Below are 19,426 nucleotides of genomic sequence, written 5' to 3'. Positions count from 1 at the left end.
GTTGTTTAACCCTCTATAAAATGATGAAGTAAACAAAAAAAAATCACTTCTCCCTGCGCAACATCTGCCACATTCAATTTGCAGTTGAAACATTTCAGCCAGTTTTAATAAACTAAAGTTCAACAGATCTGCTTTGGAGATATATTTATATTAAATCTAGTGTAATTCTGTGGTTTAACAGTGATGTTTACCGTACGAAGCCACAGCTGCAGAACCGGGCAATGACTAGGCATTAACCCATAACAGTGTGTTGCATGCAGCAGTGTGAGTGTGGTTTCATGACCCCATGCCAAACATGTGGTTTGTATGATAATGTTACCGTTCCCAGTGAAACACAACAAAATAGCTTTAATCACTTTTCTTCTGATGGAGCCATATTACAGAAAATAACCAAACATAAATGCATCACTGTCAAATTAATTGTAATACATGTTTATGTTATCTGCAAACCAAAAACCATATTTGCGATGACTATCAGATTGTATGTGACACCAGTGGGTTACCAAAATTAAGACCACATTTCCCTTTCCCCTTCCTGGTGTCTTTGTCTTTACAACACATTCTCACTCTGACCTCGCCACATATCAATGTTTAGTTATGGACTATCCACATTAACATATGACGTGCAAGGTACCCAGGGTGCATTTGTTGGTAACGTTCTGGGGCGCCATGTCAGTGTTTCACAATACACTTCCGTTTTCACAGGAAATATACAGTTTCAATACAGTCTCTTTCAAAATAAATGCACTATGTTGGTACAACACCACAAATTGACTTTTTTTTTCTTTTTTCTATTTTTTTTTTTCCAACACCTGCACACACATGGATACGTTTTGCCAACACATGCGTATTGTTGGGTTTAGGCAACAAGACCATGTGTTTGGGTTTCGGAAAAAAGAACAGGGTTTGGCTTTACATTCACACGGGAAGTGAACACCAGCCTCCCAGGTGAAAGTCAGTGGTTGTTGGACCCATCTGCCAGCCCTACTCGGAGTAGTGCCGGCTTAACTTACATTGTTGTCCAGCTGCATTTCCCCTGACGCCCCCAGGCGCTATTAATCAATAATGAAATGTGAAAGGATGGCTTTTTTTCATCAGTGTCTGATGCCAGAAGTCACTGACCAAGCACCCTTTTTTGACAACTTCGAATTGGGATCAGGTTGTGAAAACAGCTGCCAGCTACTGTAAACAGCATTCTTAACAACAATACTGAATTGTAAAGTAGATTTTCGTACTATAACACCAAAACAGTGACCTAAACTATGCTAAAAAGCCCTGCAGTGTTTGAGCAACAATTCGCTGTGAATTCATCATTGCAACTGACTCCTTTGACCATATAGTGTACAACTATACACAATACTATACACATTAATACGAATAATAATGAATAATAATTAATGTAAACTTTTTTCTTCCTTTCCTCAAGATTTTTTTGTATCACCTATAACATGACAGAAAACTATACCAAGAAAGACAAAAGAACAAAACAGCTGACAACTGGGGGTCACACTGGTCTCAAAAACTAGTTATGAAACACCTTATTATACTCATCTGACAACCTCATTTTAAAAATCCTCAAAGAATAGTTGTAAAAATGCAGAACTTAATACAATTAGATATGCCTCAAGCCAAACAAGGTCACGAGAGTTCAAGTCATCCCCATTCAATAAGTCTCCCTCTGGTTCCTAGTCCAGACCCACAATAAAAACAAATCTCTTAACAATCAAAGTGCATTCTTTCACTGCAGTTTGACTGCTGGAGCAAAGCAGTGTGTGTTGTTGTGTCTGTTGTGGGTTGTAGTTTGTGTATTGTAGTGTCCGGTATTCGGTTTGATTGTTTTAATGTGGTGATCGACTGTGGTTGATTGCAAAGCTGTTTTCTCCGAGCTGTTTCAGATTCAACACAGACAGGACTGTGAGCAGAAAACAAACCCACTGATGAATAAACTGTGACATTTCTGCCAGCTGTCAAGTTAATCTAAAGTGAACCTCTAACAACATTTTTATCGTCTCATTCAAATGTTTCCATTTGTTGTTTTAGGGTTTAAATTGTACACTGTGTTGTGTCCACGGCTGGGCAAACATTTTCAAAATAAATATAGTCAATGATGCCAGATAAGCAGCTTTCTCAAATAAAGACACTATTCCACAGTTATACAAGATAGATTAAGCTAAAAACTGGTTGAGACTTCAAACAATGAATTAAATCTGCTACAATCAGTATTTTTAAAAGAATTTTGAAAGGCCTAATGTGTAGGATTTAAGGGGTTATACTGGCAGAAATAAAATACAATCATAACTATGTTGTCATTAGTGTATAATCACCTAACACTAAAGCCCTGTTTCCACCAAGCAGTATGGTATGGTACGGTACAGTTCAGCTCAGTTCGGGACACTTTTTCTCCGTTTCCACTGTGAAAAGTTGTGGATGGTACCAATGGAACCATTCCATCCCATCTCCATTTTTGGTCACCCCTCTGTTGGGATACCTAGCACACAGATCTGGTACTAAAAGGTGGAGCTGTGAACACTGCAGTCAAGGTGTCCTCTTCCACAGAGTCTGCCATGTTCTTTCTACAGTAGCCCAGAAAGGACAAACCAAACACTAACTGTAGATAGGACCATTCACATTTTTTGCATTTTTGCATTTTCACATTGGGCTCTGTAGTTTTCCTTCACACAAATGAGAAGATTTTCTTGGTTGCAATCTGCAACCTCTCTGCTAGATGCCACTAAATCCAACACACTCTGACCTTTAAATTGCATATATCATCCTGTGTTTTCTAAAATAATGATTCCTAGCTAAATGTAGTTAAAAGCAAACTATTTTTAAGGTGTGAAGAGATTGTAATGTAATGTAATGCATAACAGAGGACCCAAGTTTACATATATGAATGTCATCGTTTTATGTGTAATTTTGCAAACATTTGTCATATATGGTGATATACATGGAAAGTAGCAAATACTCTAATTAATATTGTGATACTGATTTCAGCCATATCGCTTCTTCTTTTCTGTTTTTATTAGTGTTCTTCCTTGGCTGTTTCACATTCTTATTAACTGCTGCAATAATCCAATTTAATTAATTGAATTTTTATCTCAAACACATTCAATCTTTATTGAGTCTAACTCCGGATATTAATCTAGCCTTTTGCACTCATCCCTTTCAAATGACCTAACGGCTGCCTTTTGATGTGATCTCAAGTAAAGCAAGTTGTTGCCTGTTGGATTTTAAGATCCTGTAATTTCATTCTCCTTCACTGCTGGAAGACGTTCAGGTCTGCAGTTCACAAAAACACCCTTTCTTCTTTATTCCCCTACCTCCTTCCTGCCCTTGGCATCTCCTCAAAGTGAAGTAGGATGTTGGTCAGTCTGGTCTGGTAAAAGGTGGTCGGTAACACTGTGTGTCTCTCACTTACACACAAACACGTGAAGACCCAGTGTTGTGACAGATGTGGTGTCCATATCTGACTTTATTATTATTATTTTTATTAGAGGGATATTAAATGGTCTCAATAAAATGTGAGAGACCTGATGTGTGTCCATTACAAAGAATTAGATGGAGCATTGGTTGAAGACACATATGGTAAATTTGCTATTTTTAACTGAGAACCAGCTGTTTGAATGTTTCTCCAGGTTGCTATTTTTCTCACACTCCTCCCAGGTCAGATCATGTTCACCTGTGGCTGGTCGGTTATTAAACCTGCACTGAATTGGAATCTTATTTTAGAGTTGCATTACATGGTCTGTGAATGTTGTCGTTGTTTCAGCTATTTCACTGAGACAAGTGAAGTTATTCAAGTCCAGGAATCCCATTTAGCGTATTAGATGAATCTGCAATGCACAATGTCCTCCTGAGACCCTGTGTCCTCATATAAGGACATCAGATTTTGGGTTTACTTCCCTTATACTTCATTCTGCTTAACTTAGAGCTGTTGCCCTCATTCGTGGACACTTTTTTGTACCATCTAGTGGCAGTCAGAGCACAATATACAAGAATCCATGTAAAAACAAGATGGTAGCCATCTCTACAAAGTCAGTCTGCGGCCGATCCGGACACAAAAGTGGGCAAGGTCCAAAACCTGATCACACTTTATGGTTGAAACTTGTTTATTTATGACTAATAATGTTTGTAGTTTGATATGGCAACAAATTTGACCAATTTCACAACAGTAACAAGCAATTAGAAAGTACTCATTTGAGGACATTGGGACTTCATTATCAACTTATTTGAGGACACTGGGACTTTACTATTGTTGACAATATTTAGTTTTTAATACTTATTGGGCACTGATTCCAAATACCTAGGAGAAATTAAAAATGCATACCAAACAAAAGTTCAGGTCTCGGGAGAATATACGTCCCATGGCAAGATTAAGTACTAATGCAGGAAGTTGTTTATGTTGCCAAGCTAAAATTAGGGGTGTAACACATTCAACTTGTTTTTTTCATTTTCCAAAACACACACAAACATACAGTACATATTCGGTTACAGTAAACAACAATTAGAACTTACAAAGCAATATAATTGGTGGAAGAAACAAATGGGTACTAAGATAAACTCAAGGCGTCACTAGTTTACAGGGATGAGACAACAATGTCTTTACCTTCTCTTCCCTCTTTTCTTTGACATGTTCTTGCTGCTCACAGCTCATGCCCACACTCTGGCCATAACATGCAAGGTTCACAAAAGGTCACAAGCCAACAAAAAGATGAGGTTTTCAGATAAAGATGCAACAAGCACAATTTCCCAGTCTTGATAAGCCCCTAAAATGCCTGCGTTCTGTCTTTCATCCAGGTTTTAACACCTGATCTCTGCTTTGTTCAGAAGGGTCATTCCAGGTACCCCACAACCAGACATCAACATACGAGAACTGTTTGTTCTGGCTTTTATTGTTTCTGTGTTTGGGTTGGATAACTGGAAGCTCGCGGCATGTTTGCAGAAGCCTGATTCCAACAAGATGTTCGGGTTAGAGTCAAGTCAAAACCTTCTCCATGTCAGTCGCTTATCCTTTAAGATTAAGGTCTGTGCGGAGGCCAACATCAGAGGAGGAGGAGGCTCTGAAGTTGTGTCACAAATCTATCAGCCACGTCTGACTCCTTCTTGGAGGCTTAGTGATGAAAGACTTGTGAGCAAAGGGGTTTTGCCCCATTATGCTTCTTCGCTGAGGTGTTTTTAGTGGTTATACCGTAAATTGTACAGCGTAGGGGTTGATTAATAGTTGAACATACTAAATGATGGATAAATGGACAAATGTAATCAAAGTAATCATGTTTACATTCTCTCAATCGTTTTGTGTTCATTAGAGAGTAGCAGTTGTGGTGAGGTTTGCAGTGGGATTAGCGTTTCTAGATCACAAAATACAAAGGACAAAGATTAGACTCTTTTCAAACACTTTTTTTTGCAATCTTTGCAAACACTACCACACACAGAGAAGCTCAAACGGACCAATCAAACATAGTGTGGCCTCTAAATAGCACTGACATTGTTTCAGGAGGTCCTCAGCAGGTCCTCAGATTGTATGCAACCTGATCTGCAACAGCGTGAGCTATCACTTAGCCTTCTACATGAAGTATAACAAACAAACAAGAGGAACGCAGTTTCTTGAAAGGCTCTTTTTTGTGGAACTGGATGCATTCAATAAACTTAACTTCAGGGCAGCTGTGGCTCAGGATGGTTAGCGGTTTGATTCATGGCCCTTGCTGTCTACATGTCGAAGTGTCCTCGAGTACTTGTGAGGAACTCCTTGATTTGGAGGTAAGCTGTCCCTTTAAGTCACATAACCTTTTGCAGCTGCGAGGACACAGAATGTCTAATTTGAACTTTACACCTCCGGCCATCTGTGGAGGATTTCTTTCTTCCTTATTGGGATTTATTGAGAATCATTACTGATCTAGGCCTGTAAACCCAAATCACATATGTCAGTATGATATTGAGCTATACTAATAAACCTGGCCTGACAGACTGAATATCACTTATACACATATATACAGTATATATATCCTGTTAGGAGTTGCGGGGGAGGCCTAAGCCTATCCCCGCTGACTTTGGGCAAGAGGCGGGGTCCACTTATACATATATGAGTCATTTTAAATGTTCACTGAGTCTGTTTGTAATGGCAGGGTCCTTTAAAGCTAAATGAAGCTGCTTTCTTTCCTTGGTAACGCAAATACACACATACACAATATGCTCGCACACTTCCTATTAAGTAACTTTATTAAAAAGCCCGTGAGAGAGCAGGGGATTAGTAACCATGGGTACGGAGCCTGAAGGCAGAGTACTGCAGGACATTTAACTTGTACAACATTTTTAACACAACACAGAGGCCATGAAGGACGTGTACTTTAAAGTAACAGACAAGGTTAAGAGTAAAGCCATTTACTTACACCCACACTCCATACACCTTTTCCTGTCCTTTCTAAAATTAATGTAGAGTTAGTATAAATGTGTGTAACTAGATTTTTAGATTTAGATTTTTGAAGAAACTAATGATCCAGCCTGGAAATCGTATTGACATTGCATCACAGGATTAATGTCACTAGTGTATGGAGTTTACGAAACAACATGAAAGGAAATTATAACACAAGAAAATGTCAAAGAGACGCAATTAAAAGGTGATGATGTAGTTATAAATGTCAGTAAGCATGTTAAGTGTAGTAAGTAACACAAATACAACAGTGACTTGAATTAGTGGACGAATGAATGAAGCCACATGGCATATGGTTACACAAAATTGTTCCTTGTTGTTTTCAATAATGTGTGTCAGCTTTACCACGCTTTATTGTCCCTTCAAGGGAAATTTCATTTTTGGCAGCTTTAAAATGATGAAAGTTTTACGGTATCTGTGTGTAGCGTGCAGTCTGAAATCAAAATTTTCCATTGTCTGGGAGAGGAAATCTTCCATGGGATACAACTCTTTTAACACACATTTATCCACGTCTTACACACACAGACAGTCTCCCAGTGAGACAGACAAGCTGGCTGCACAGTGTCACGGTAAGGGCAGATAGAGAGGACAGAAGGAGGTCTATCAGGGCTGCATTCCTCTGTGGGCGAAGCCAAAGACAACAGGGTGCCTTCTTTTATCTCTCTATCTGCAGCCTGTGTGTTCCTGAGTGTGTGCGTGTGTGTGCCCCCTGTTCACATGTGACTTTGAGGGGACTATGACCTGGAACCACTTTGTGGGGACTCACTGACCAAAATGTGCCAGAACCTTAATTCTTTATTAGATGGTAAGACTTGGTTTCAGGTTACAATTAGGTGAATTAGGGTTTAGGTTTATCATAAGTAAGACTAGGAAATTAAGTTGTTCTCACATGTACAGCAAGACAAGGGAAAGATAAAACACCCAACAGAAATACAGATTCTTACACATTTTTAGATAGCCAAATACAGATCCAATCTTTCCAAGGCTGGATAACCTGCACGTAAAAATATAAATATGCACACAAAAAAAAGGCTTGTTGTTTTTTAAGCTGATTTATTCATCTAAAAATCCAGCTGACAGACAGATCATGTTAGTTGCACTGCGTCCAGCTGATTAATGGTCTTCTTCTCTGTTAATGTTGACAGACAGGTCTGCATTTGTATATTTTATTCAAAGCACTTTAATGTTTGGCACAAACCAAAGGCAAAGAGCCGCAATGTAGTGATCAGATCTTCATTCTTTCTTGGGATTGTATTGTCAACACTATAGTATGCGCATTGACACGTGTGGAGCTGATGAGATAGACAGACACATAGCATGTCCAAATTAACTTCCAAGACACGATATGTGGACTCGAAAGTTGTTGTTGTTTTTTTTTAAACAAATCCCTGGTTTATATACATTTGGAACAGGTTCCACTTTAGTATCAGCTCATCATACACAACCTTTCTCCTGCATCTAACATTACAACACTGTGTTCACCATATTGGTCAATGAAATGTAGTCATACATATCAAGCATGTTGTAAACAGTGATATTAGGTAATGTGTTGTTTGCGTACTGAAAGTGCTAACCATGCTAAATGTGGATAAAATGCTACAAACAATGTGCATCCGCTACAAACGTAAATATATAAACCATGTGAGGACTGAACCAATGATGCAGAACCCATTCACATCATACACTGAGGCCCAGCTGTTGCGCTGGCCTGCTCTCCCAGCATTTGGTATATGAGTGGAAAGTGTCCTCTTCTAATTCAAAGACCATGAAGTTGTGAATTTGGGAATAATCTGTTTTGCTGCCATGCCTGTATGTGTGTGAAATAAAGAGGGAAGAATAGGAGGCGAATGGAAAAGACAAGAGATGACTTTCCCATCTCGCAGAGCTGAGTTAAGAGGTTTGAAATGGATTTGTCAGGCATACGTCTCTTCTTTCAGACAATTTCTCATCTTCTCTGCCTGAGGTCACATAACACTCACCTTTAAAGACAGTTGTAACTCAACAGCAGTCTGACATAATGAGGGTTGATGACTGAAAGAGAAGTGCAATTACAGCTCTGTGCATTTTAGCCTATGTTTTTTCACTGCTGTTTTTTGTTGTTGTTGTTGTTGTTGGTTGGTTGGTTGGTTGGTTTTTTTCATAAATTTATTTATTTATATATACCCAGGATATATGCTGGATAAAATTATCACTCCCCCCCCCCCACCCACCCCCCCACCCCCCTTCTTGGTTGTTTTGAGTCTTTTTGTGGTCAGTTAGAGTATATCTGTGATGATTTTTTGTCTCTGTGGTCATTTTGCATCTCTTTTTAGTCGTTTCGAGCATCTTGTGGTCGTAAAAAGTGACTTGTTAATTGTTCGGTATCTGCTGGTTGTGTGATAAGGCAATTGTTTGCTGCATTAGCCAGAACAACAACAAGTGATACTATGTCAGTGTTGTGTTTACAGCTTCTTCTGCCGCCCCCAAGTGCCCAAACAATCCTTCATTACTGCTTTAGGAATGTCACTGTGAACAGAGAAGCCTTTAATCTCCATTTAGTTCCCTGAGAGTGACCTCTGTGGTTTGGTTGATTGTATATGCAGAGCTCTCCATGTTAACAGACCTGCAATTCAACAGACATCAATTAGTGGAGAGTGATTTCTAATGCTGATTGATTATTCCTTAAGGCGGTGTAACCAGAGGAAACAAAGTGAGACACTTTGTGGAAAATCTGTTAAAATGTTTTCTGGCAACAAGATATGATTATAAGTTTACATGTCTTCACTCTAATAGCACACAGTTATCCTCAACAGTGAGAACCCACAACCCCCAAACAGTCTGCGGTTATGAAATGTAATTCTGCACCTTAAACTAGCAAAACCACAATGCGGTTACTCTGACAAATTTCACAATATTTGGAAACCATTCTTGGATTACATTAACATTACTTTTTGTGCTCCACTGCTCCATCTGTAACTTTTAAATTATCCCTACAAGATTATCTCACAGAAATGTGGTATTCACATATTTATTGTCACTGCTGGGAAAACTGTTTTTTCCCCAACTGTCAACATGTTAGAAAATAATTTAGGGAGCCTGAGTTTTTCCTTACCGCATTGGATGTTTATTGTGTAGAGTTTAGAACGAGTTTAAGACACCCAGTGATGCTGCCTCCTTATCCTCTTTCTTCTTCTTCCCCTTTCTTTCTAAACTTCTTAGGGTTTGTCTTATTACACACACATGCAGTATTTGGGAGTATTAAAGTGCCTGCCTGTGTGACTTATTTCAGGTAACTGCCACAAGCATGTGCATGTGGACGTTTATTATGCTTGGTTAATGAGGCCATGCAAATATATGACTCAGTCAAGCTCAAGTACTTTGATGGTTTTATTCAATTTCCACAAAATGAACAAATAAGCGCCATCAATCATACAACATTATGGTCACAATTAGTGATGGGCAGTTCTTCTGTTCTGCTCATTGAAAAGATTTGTGTACAAGATTTGTTCATTGAATAGTTCAGTGCTTGACCGTAGCGCTGACTGCATGTAATCCCACTCAGTGACTGAAACTTGGCTAAACGTGCAGTTGAGCAAGATGAGAACAGGGAATTAAGTCGGATAAAGATACTGTTTCCAATCTGACAGCTGAAGTCCAACCCTGTTGTGTAGAGCACATATATTTTTGCGACACTTATCTATCAAATAAAATATTTACTGCTTCCTACTTTGAGACTTTAAGACGTGAGAGGGAGGGAGAGGGGCAGGCTAGAGCAACTCAGCAACTAACTCAGGCCTCATGGTCACTGTGTTGTACATTTCAGTGAGCAATGAGCTGTGCATTGTTTCCTCAAAGTGCTTGACCAGAGCTTGACGGCGTAGTCCCACTCACTGAACTAGAACACAGCAAAGCGCTGAGTTTAGCCTGCTCACTAGTGAACTGAGAACGGCTGTTCATGAAGGATGTGGTGAGATGAGCATTTAGTTGGATTAGTTGGATTATGTACAACCATTTCAAGACTTCATGACAGGAGAGGAAGGGAGAGTGGTGGGTTTGAGCAACTCAGCGACTGTCTGTCACCCAGGGCACACATTCACTGTGTGGTATGTTCAGTGAAGGGATCACTGAGCAACCAATCTCTCACTCAGTGAGTCCCTGCACACTCAGTCACAACTGACTGAGAGCTCAAGTGAACTGAGAGATGAACGGATCATTTCAGGAAGTGATTTGGTTCAGTTTGTTCATCCAAAAGATTGGTTCTCTTGAATGAAACGTTCGCGAATGACACAATACCATTCACAATCAGGTGACGGATACAAATGTGCAATGAATAAAGCAAAGTTAGCTAGAAGTTCACCCACTGTATAAAAATGACACATAACATGATTTTGCTTTTAATGGCTTCTGTCTGATAAAGTTTTTAGGGAAGAAAGGCATTTGTCAACATCTCATGACCTTTAACTTGATTTATTTTTACAGTGTCAAATATACAATATCATTCTTATCAAGCATTATAAAGATATTTTAAATTACATGTGGAAGTTCAGTTGTGGCGCGTAGTGTTTGGACAACAAGTTGGACTTGTGTTGTACAGTAGAAGTATAAAAACAATGTTCGTAGCGACAACACCCACTGGTTTGTGGACTCACTTTTTAATGCTGAGTTTGGCATTTTGGCCATCGCCATGGATTGTGGAGCCAGAAGTGACCTGAGGTGACCCTATTTGGATGAGAGGGTGTAGCTGTGGGGGGGTGAGTGGTGGTGGATCTGGATGAAAGCTTTAAGTGACACCTAGCATAATTATGCATAACGTAAAGCCTACATGTTTATTTCTGCTGTAAAGTTTAACATGGGGGTTGATGGGAGTTGTCTAGCTTTTGGAGCCATCCTCAAGTGGCCATAAGATGCATTGCAGTTTCTGGCGCTTCTGAGTTGGCTTCAATTTTCAGCCCTGGAAGTTGCCACTTGGTGTTGCACAGTAGAGCATGGTGAATTATTGGATACATATAGCCAGGAATATTGATCCAAGGTAGTATTAGGATAAGTGTGCATCATGTGTAGGTTTAGTTTGTTAAGTGCTGCCATTTTTTCAGAACTGGATCACAAGTTTGGTTATTGGGGCAGACTCCTACGCTGTGTACATAACTACATGCATTGCTGGAATAACAAAGACTGAAAATCACTCATTGACTGAAACAAAAAATTTAAATCAACAAATTAAAGTTTAATTCTGATTTGCACCACTGATGTAACAGCATTTATTCCATAACTCATTCACCTAAAATGTTTTGTTATCAAGGGACTTTGCTGCTTATGATCACATTAATAATAATTTCATCACTGTTTGACTGTTTCTCTAATTATGAGCACCAAACTGTGCAAACCAAGATTTTTGTGATCATGAAAACTGTTGAGTTTTCCTCCTTATTTTCCAATCCTGTCAGGCACAGTGCGGGGATTGTGCCAATAAAAATGGTCTGAAAGACATTGTTTCTCCTCCATTGTCCTTCTACTTGTCAAAATCAGTTTTCATCTTGTATCACCTCCTTATTTACTTTTTTTCTTTGTCTCCCTCTTATCCTTCAACATGTCCTTGGTCTTCTTTCCTTCTTCATTTTTGAAGAGGTAGTGCTGCTTAGAAACGCCATGCTATCATGCTCTGGTTGATCTTAAATTTGTGTGTGTTCTCCTGAAAAAGAAAAAAAATGCTGCTGCTGACAGACCATCATTTAGCAATTAAGCGCCGTGTGTAGTTGAGCGATTTCAGCTTATTTAGTTTTTCAGGTCATTAGGAATAAACCTAACACACATAATGAGCAGGAATTGAGATGGTTTGTTTGCAGCACTGTGGTTTTGCAGCACTTTCCATGCAGACGATTCTTGGCCTTGATGCAAGCACATAAAGCCACACACAGATTTCGATCACTCTCTTAGATACGTGGAAACAGAAACATACAGAGACTTTGTGATATCAGGCTGTTAGGGGCATCAATGTGTCGAAGAGCATGTGTGAGGGGAATTATCTGCTTCCTCTCATTTCCCAAGTCATTCCTTTTTTTCCCTCCATCTGAGGCATTTTGCACACATTGGTCCCTGCTGTCCTGCGGAGAGGATGTCGTCATGGCGTAACGCTGGGGATCTGGTTTCAAAATATCTCCCGGGCTATCGAGCCGTTACTATGCAACACACGCTCAACATAACATGAAACCGAGGAGCTTTTTCTCATTAGGCATGGTGGAGAACAGAGAAAAGGCAAAGGGAGACGTGGCCTTTATGCCCCAGCCAAAAACAAGACAAGAAAGGTTCATCCGTAATATGTTTACCGTCAGCAAATGTGGTGTGTAACAGCTAAAAAAAACACGTGTAAGAGAGATTGTGTTGTCCCAAAACTCTCCAGAAACTCCAGAAGAAAAACATGTTGTCCCTCTTCCTTTTTACTTCTGTTTCTTTCAGATTTTTGTCTTTATGATTCATCATCAAAAACTCCCTCTAGTTAACCAGTAGATGTTTTCAGAATGACAAACAAAACCAAAATCCAACTTTTTATAATTTTAATGGGGGAAAGGTTAACAAAGAAATTGATATTTAGGTCTTTTACTCAATGTAAAATTATCCAATTACATGTAAAAGTCTTTTCAAAATCCTTCTCAAGTAAAAGTATTAAAATTTTATCAAAAGTAAAAGTATCCTATTGTGCAGAAAATGGCTTCATGATTGATCAGAACAAATGCATACGACACATTAGAAGCTTGTTGCTTTCTTTTGCTTTTGTAGTTTGTCAGTGTGGAGCTAGTTTAAAATACTTTGCAGGAGTTTAGTGATTTAGATCTCAAACTTGGGGTCGAGCCTCCTCCAAAGTGTCACAAGATAAATTTGCAAGGTCGTGAGATGATTTATGGGGTAAGAAAAAGAAAACACTGAGTTCTGCTACACAAATTTGTTTGTTTTATTTGCTTTAATCCTTTCTTTTAATGATAATAGACTGAGTTGATTATAACAATGTGTTGTATTTTACAAGCTGATTGTGAAGCAACTAGAAAGTATAGTCGCCAGATAAAAGTAGTAGAATAAAAGTACAACATTTCTTAAGTATACACTGGTAGAAAGTACCTCAAAATTAAACGTAAGTGCAGTTCTCGTGTAAAAAGCCCTCACAGTTGTTACTTTCCGTCACTGGGAATCCATACGTCATATCTTTTTTGTAAAAACACTCTGGGCTAATGCTCTCTCTCCTGCAAGTATTGGACGAACAGCAACATGCAGGGGCCAAACTCAACATCAGTCAAAAATGGAGACAGAATTTCCACAATATGTCGTCAGTAAAACACAGAGAGCCTCACGGTGAGCCAACTCTGGAAACTGGTTTTGAAGTCATAAAAATATTTAGTTCATAATTTAACAAAACAATACATTTAGCAGGAACAGACAATCACAATTAGTGCAGGCGACCATATCAACATCTGCTCCGCATTGAAGTGCTGGCTGGGCCCGAGCTGACAGTAGTGATTGATAGTAAATGATACTTGATGTTGGGGACTGGGGGATCAGTGAATCAACACTCAGAACAAATCTCTCACTCTCCTTTCTTTCTCTCTCCCTCCCCAGTCTCTCGTTCCCAGGTGTCTTCACAGCGGCAGGAGGTGCTGATGGAGAACGTGACCCGGATGTCAGAGCGCTCTCGGCTGCTCCAGCAGAACTTGGGCGAGGCGTCCACACAGGCTGACCTGCTGGAGAACATCTGGAAACTGGAGAATCTCTTCCAAAACCACAGCGACTGGCTGCAGAGGCTGGAGATCCTCATCAAGGTACGACATGAGATTACACAAAGCAAAACAAGAGCTTTTACAGAGCAGGGTTTTATACTGGGGAAGTGACAATAAGGGATAGATAGATAGATAGATAGATAGATAGATAGATAGATAGATAGATGAGATTTCTGTCCTTCATACACTCTGTACTTTCTAGGAAAGTCCTTCAATTAATATTTTCCATGGACTGTGTAAAATAATTGACATAATTATCATGGTGTCAGCCATTAGTTTGTGGACTCCCGTTTTAAAGTCTCAAGTTTGGCATTTTGGCTGTTGCCATCTTGGTTATTTTGAAGCCAGAAGTGACTATATTTGGACAAGAGGGTGGAGCTGTGGAGGAGCGAGGGGTGGATCTGACTGAGAAGACATGGACACTATCAGCAGACAGCCTGTCACTCATAGCAGTCACAGCCTTAAATATAACTGTAAGTCTTAACAAAACGGAACAACTTGGGGAAGAAATCCAAAATGGAATACGGGAGACCAGGAAGAAATGACACCATGAAGACTGAGTTGAACACAGGAATGATCGCAGAACAAACTGACAAGGAACAAAGGAACACACACAGGTATATATACACGGGGGAAAAAAAGTATCACAAGAACGAGACACAGCGGGAGTAGGAGAACACAGGCAAAAGGAGTGAAATGGGGATTGGCTAACAGCAAGGGTGTGGAGGGGAACACCAGGGTGGAGCAAGTAAGACTAATACAGAACAGGTGTGAGGGGAAGACTCTGGGAACAGGGAAGGACTAACGAGACAGGTGTGACAGAAAACAGGAATCAAATAAAACATTAATAACATGAAACATGGAATGCAACCAGAAATCTCCAAAACCCAAGGCCATAGGATAACAGAATATAAACAAAAACCAAGGATCATGACACATAAATGTTGAAATTAGCGACCAAAAGAGACCAAAACTGTTTTTGTACCCGACTCTAAACACAATTATTGCTGCTGTAAAATTGGGCATTTTAACATGGGAGTCTATGGGAAATGACTCTCTTCAGGAGCCTGAAATAAAAAGATGAAGTCCGCACACCAGAAGCTGCTCCTTGCACAATTTATTCATGCATTGTAGTTGTGACGTTTCGGGCCCCTGCCCTTCATCAGACATTAAGTGAATGTGAATACACCTGCCATATATACACACCCAACCCCTCAGGGTCACCTGATGCAATCAAGTAAGTGAACCCCAGGTGTGGGAACGATGAACGTAATTTATAAAACAAGAAAGAAAAAAACAGAAAAGAAAAATTTGTTTCTGATTGATGAGAAACAATCTTTAAATGCAGTTCAATGCAACAATGCTGGAATACCACTTTACAAAGATACTTTAAGAAGGTTCTGTAAGAAAATCTTTAAAGCACTTATTAAGAAAATGCGCAGGTATAAAGCCTGCAGTGCAAATATAAATATGTACACAATATATACAACTCCCACACGTTTTAAATATCACATAAAGAGAACATCAGGTGAAGACCATCATAAATTTATGAGATATTAAAAAAGGGGAGAACAAAAAATATGTTCTGTAGAGGCGTCTCTAATAAATATCACACAGCGACAGACAATATGAGAAACATGGCTCAAACAGTAGTAGCAGGAAGAAATCAAATCCAACATCATACCAGCTACTGAGGGAACAATGTAATCACAAATGACAAGATCCTAGAAACATGGCAATGACAAATTACTAGATCCATAGAAATGAGGCGCACGGACCACACACACCTCATAAAAAAGGCCTCAAGTCAAAATCAACGTTAAGCCCTTTGGGAGCTAAAGTGTCCAGGGTATATATCACTTCAGGAGCCTGCCTCAAGCGGCCATTTGAGGAACTGCAGTTTTTGGCACTTATGTGTTGTCTTCCCTTTTTAGCCCTGGAGGTTGTTGCTTGATACTAACGCAATAGTCAATGCTGTTTAAATGTGACAAGTTAGTAAGTATCATTTTAAGTGATACTAATTAAGAAATACTATAATAGCAATGAAGATGTTCCTAAGTTCTTTCACCCACAGGGCCTGGAGGTGGAGCTGAGAACCATGCAGGCTCACTCCCTCCAGTCAGAGGGCTACTTGGTGCAGCTGGATGACAGGTTGTCCTACCTAAGCAGCTCCACTGGCAGGAATCTGACGAGCTTGAGTGTGGAAGTGTCCCGAGCCTCTGCCTGGCTCCAGGACCAGGACCTCCTGTTCAGGTACACATTCATATTACAGGGAAGACTGTCGTTTCCAAAGCATGGAACTGTGATTGCATCCCAGTGAAGACTGTGTAGAATCTAATGAATTGAATTAGAAGAAAAATGTTCTGTTTGTTTCTGTCGTCTTTCAGGGAAACCTCAGGACAGGTGAGCAGGCTGAGAGAGAAACTGGATGAGGTCAACTGGATGGTAGGAGCTGTCAACCACACCTTCAGCAGTGACATCAGTATTCACCACCTGAAGATACAAGACCTGCAGGTTCATCACAACTTATACAAAAATGTCCTTTCCATTGAATCTGCTACTGAGTAACTGTGTTTAGACACATGCTGGAAGCACGGAGTTAACATTTATAAAGTAAAATCTTACTGCGGCACCTGCTAACGCTCCCTCTGCCTGTACTCCTGCTGCTCAGATCCAGATCAGCAACATAACAGAGGACACCAGCAGTTTGTGGGTGACCCACGTCCACACGGAGGCCCAGCTGAGGAACGAGATGGAGATCCTGAACACAATCACGGAGGACCTCCGCCTGAAGGACTGGGAGCACTCTCTGGCCCTGAAGAACCTCACCATATTTGAAGGTCAGCTATGAAAAAAATGTTCACATTGCTGCTCTGAGTGCAAAAGAGCCCCTTTCAAAAACCTTTATTTAACTAAGACTTGGCTGTTCCCAAAGGGGACAATTCATGCTTCAGTTTGGCCCAAGTGTGACACTAGAGAGGCACTTAAGAAGTCCAAGTGCCCCTGTCATTAGCCCAAATGCTCCCCCTAAGGGCCCTTGTGGTTAGCTTTAGTTCTTCTGAGCACTGATTTGATGATTTACAGGTCAAAAGGCGTCAAGATGTCTAAGTTGGAACTCGCTGAATTGGGTTGAAAAGTGGCATTTTTTCAGACATCACAGTTACATAAAACCCGTTTTCAGCATTTAACTGACTATATTCCAAAGTCAACCAAGTCCTAAATACATTTTGAAATATATCCAGACAATGGTTATAGGCAATCTAGACTTTTTAGCCCAGTTGTAATGTAGACACCTAGCCATCTTGTCATCTGGAAATCACCAAAATCTAAAGCTGTTTAATCGGGCAGTGCTGTGCTGGGAACATGTGTTTGTACTGACTCCTCACAGCAGGTGATGCGGAGCCCTGCTGTTGTGGTCCTGCTTAGTAGCAGCGACGACCTGTGATGATATTCTCCCTCTAACCAAAACCATGTCCTGTGCCTAAATGATGCAATACATGTGTGATCATGCTGGTGACTAAAGAGAAAGCTCTGTTTTTAAAAGTCTCTTTGTGTTCAGTTTCTCTGTAGTTTTGTTACTTTACTCTCAGTGGTTTGGAGTTTAGTTTCACTCCCACATTCCTAACCACTATTTCCAAGTATATGCCTTGTTTTATTGTTTAAGGGTTCAATATGCTTCAGCCATGTTAGAGATGTTTTAAGTTATGGCTGATGCAAACTGAAAATATGCTACTGCTTCACACATTTACAAAACAAGATATAGATATAGATAAATTCCGTGGTATTTGGTCAGTGGATCAAAATTAAATATTGTAGAAAAAACTAACACAAGTAGAGACAACCACAGTGAGCTGATAGATGAAGAGCTGCAGGTGAATGTGGTTTGTGTGATAAACACTTGCTCCAGGCCAGCATGGCTTGATCTTCAGCCCTATAGAAAAATAGCAAGTTATTGAGTACGATTGGTTCAGATGACCCTCAGGTTAGCTCATTCTGAAGCCTGATCAAATTCCCAGGCAGGGGAGAGATGCCATTACTCATTTACATGTCTGATCCTTAAACACTTTGTACACAACAGTAACTGCGAATCTCAAGGTTGATCATATATTGAGATAAATGCCTTAAAACTGAATTCAGTTGAGGTCTTCACTTATTTTGTTGTTTTGATTTGAGCCATTGTTAACGCCTTAGACCTACTCCACACTTACACGCGTATACTTGAAAATGTAGCTTTTTTTTATGTTTTGGCCTTTCGTCCAAACGCAAATTGCATTTTAGGTCACTGAAAACAGACCTTTTGTAAAACTCAATCCAGTATAAAGAGTTGTAGGAATCCTGTTTTCCCTGTTGCAGAGCATCTTGTTTTTTATTTTTCGCTACCTGTATTAACAGATTAGAGCAGCCACACTGCCCATGTGAGCTGCTGCTGTTGCTGCTACTGCTGGGAAACATCTAGATAATTAAAGTCTTACCTATTTTTTCCATGTGACATGTGCGCCTTTCATCAAAATGGTCTTTAAATAATACACTGACATCTTACCACATTTCACTACAATCTAAATCTGTGACAGACATGTCAAGTGTGAATATTCATTTAAACTCAACAATTCCTGTTTCCGTTTTTTCAAAATAAATCCCTCTGACAAGTACCCTGGAAATCCAGAGTTCTCGCGAGAGCACAATTTGAATTTGCTCAATGAGTCACTCTGGCAATCAGTAATGATGCTCATTACCCATGCCGTTGGAGCCAAGCTGCACCAATCACATCAGTGTATCTGATATAGGCGGGCCAGAGGCAAGCTAAACAGATGACGACAGCGCTGGAATCAGTCAGTAAACATTGCTAGATGGCTATGGATGAACACCAGCTGTTTGAAACGGCTTTGGCCGCAACAATGAACAAGTTAGACTTGGCTTTTTCTCTAAAAGAGGAACAGAAGACGGCACTCGAATCTGTCCTTTGCAAGAAGGACGTTTTTGCTGTTTTGCCGACCGGATATGGCAAGAGTCTAATCTACCAGTTAGCTCCGCTGGTAGCTAAGCGTATACGTCACCCCGTGTATTGTTCTGATTGGTCGTAGTGTTATCCAATTGCGTGCAGTGATATTTATAAATGCATGCTTGGTGCCGCCCCTCGAGTTGGGCCATTTTCATTACTCATAGCTAGACCCTAAATTGTTCGAGATTTGGGTCTGGATTTCCAGGCTATCTGACAAGGTTTCCATGGACGACTCCCATCATCCCATCATTTGTTAAC

General features: G+C 40.0%; 1 protein-coding gene across 1 annotated transcript in view; it reads left to right on the top strand.

Moving 5' to 3' along the window:
* scara5 (scavenger receptor class A, member 5 (putative)) overlaps positions 1-19,426 on the top strand; it is a 104,801-nt gene that overhangs the window by 34,635 nt on the left and 50,740 nt on the right. Inside the window, exons 4-7 of the mRNA XM_049590823.1 lie at positions 14,012-14,211; positions 16,244-16,422; positions 16,557-16,683; positions 16,841-17,009. Of these exons, the coding sequence (XP_049446780.1) occupies positions 14,012-14,211; positions 16,244-16,422; positions 16,557-16,683; positions 16,841-17,009 (675 nt within the window). The remainder of the gene's footprint in view (positions 1-14,011; positions 14,212-16,243; positions 16,423-16,556; positions 16,684-16,840; positions 17,010-19,426) is intronic.

The sequence above is a fragment of the Epinephelus fuscoguttatus genome, linkage group LG11, assembly GCF_011397635.1.
Source record: "Epinephelus fuscoguttatus linkage group LG11, E.fuscoguttatus.final_Chr_v1".
Classification (NCBI taxonomy): Eukaryota; Metazoa; Chordata; class Actinopteri; order Perciformes; family Serranidae; genus Epinephelus; species Epinephelus fuscoguttatus.
The sequence above is the reverse complement of the archived record's forward strand: the minus strand, read 5'-3'. Positions and strand labels throughout refer to the sequence as shown.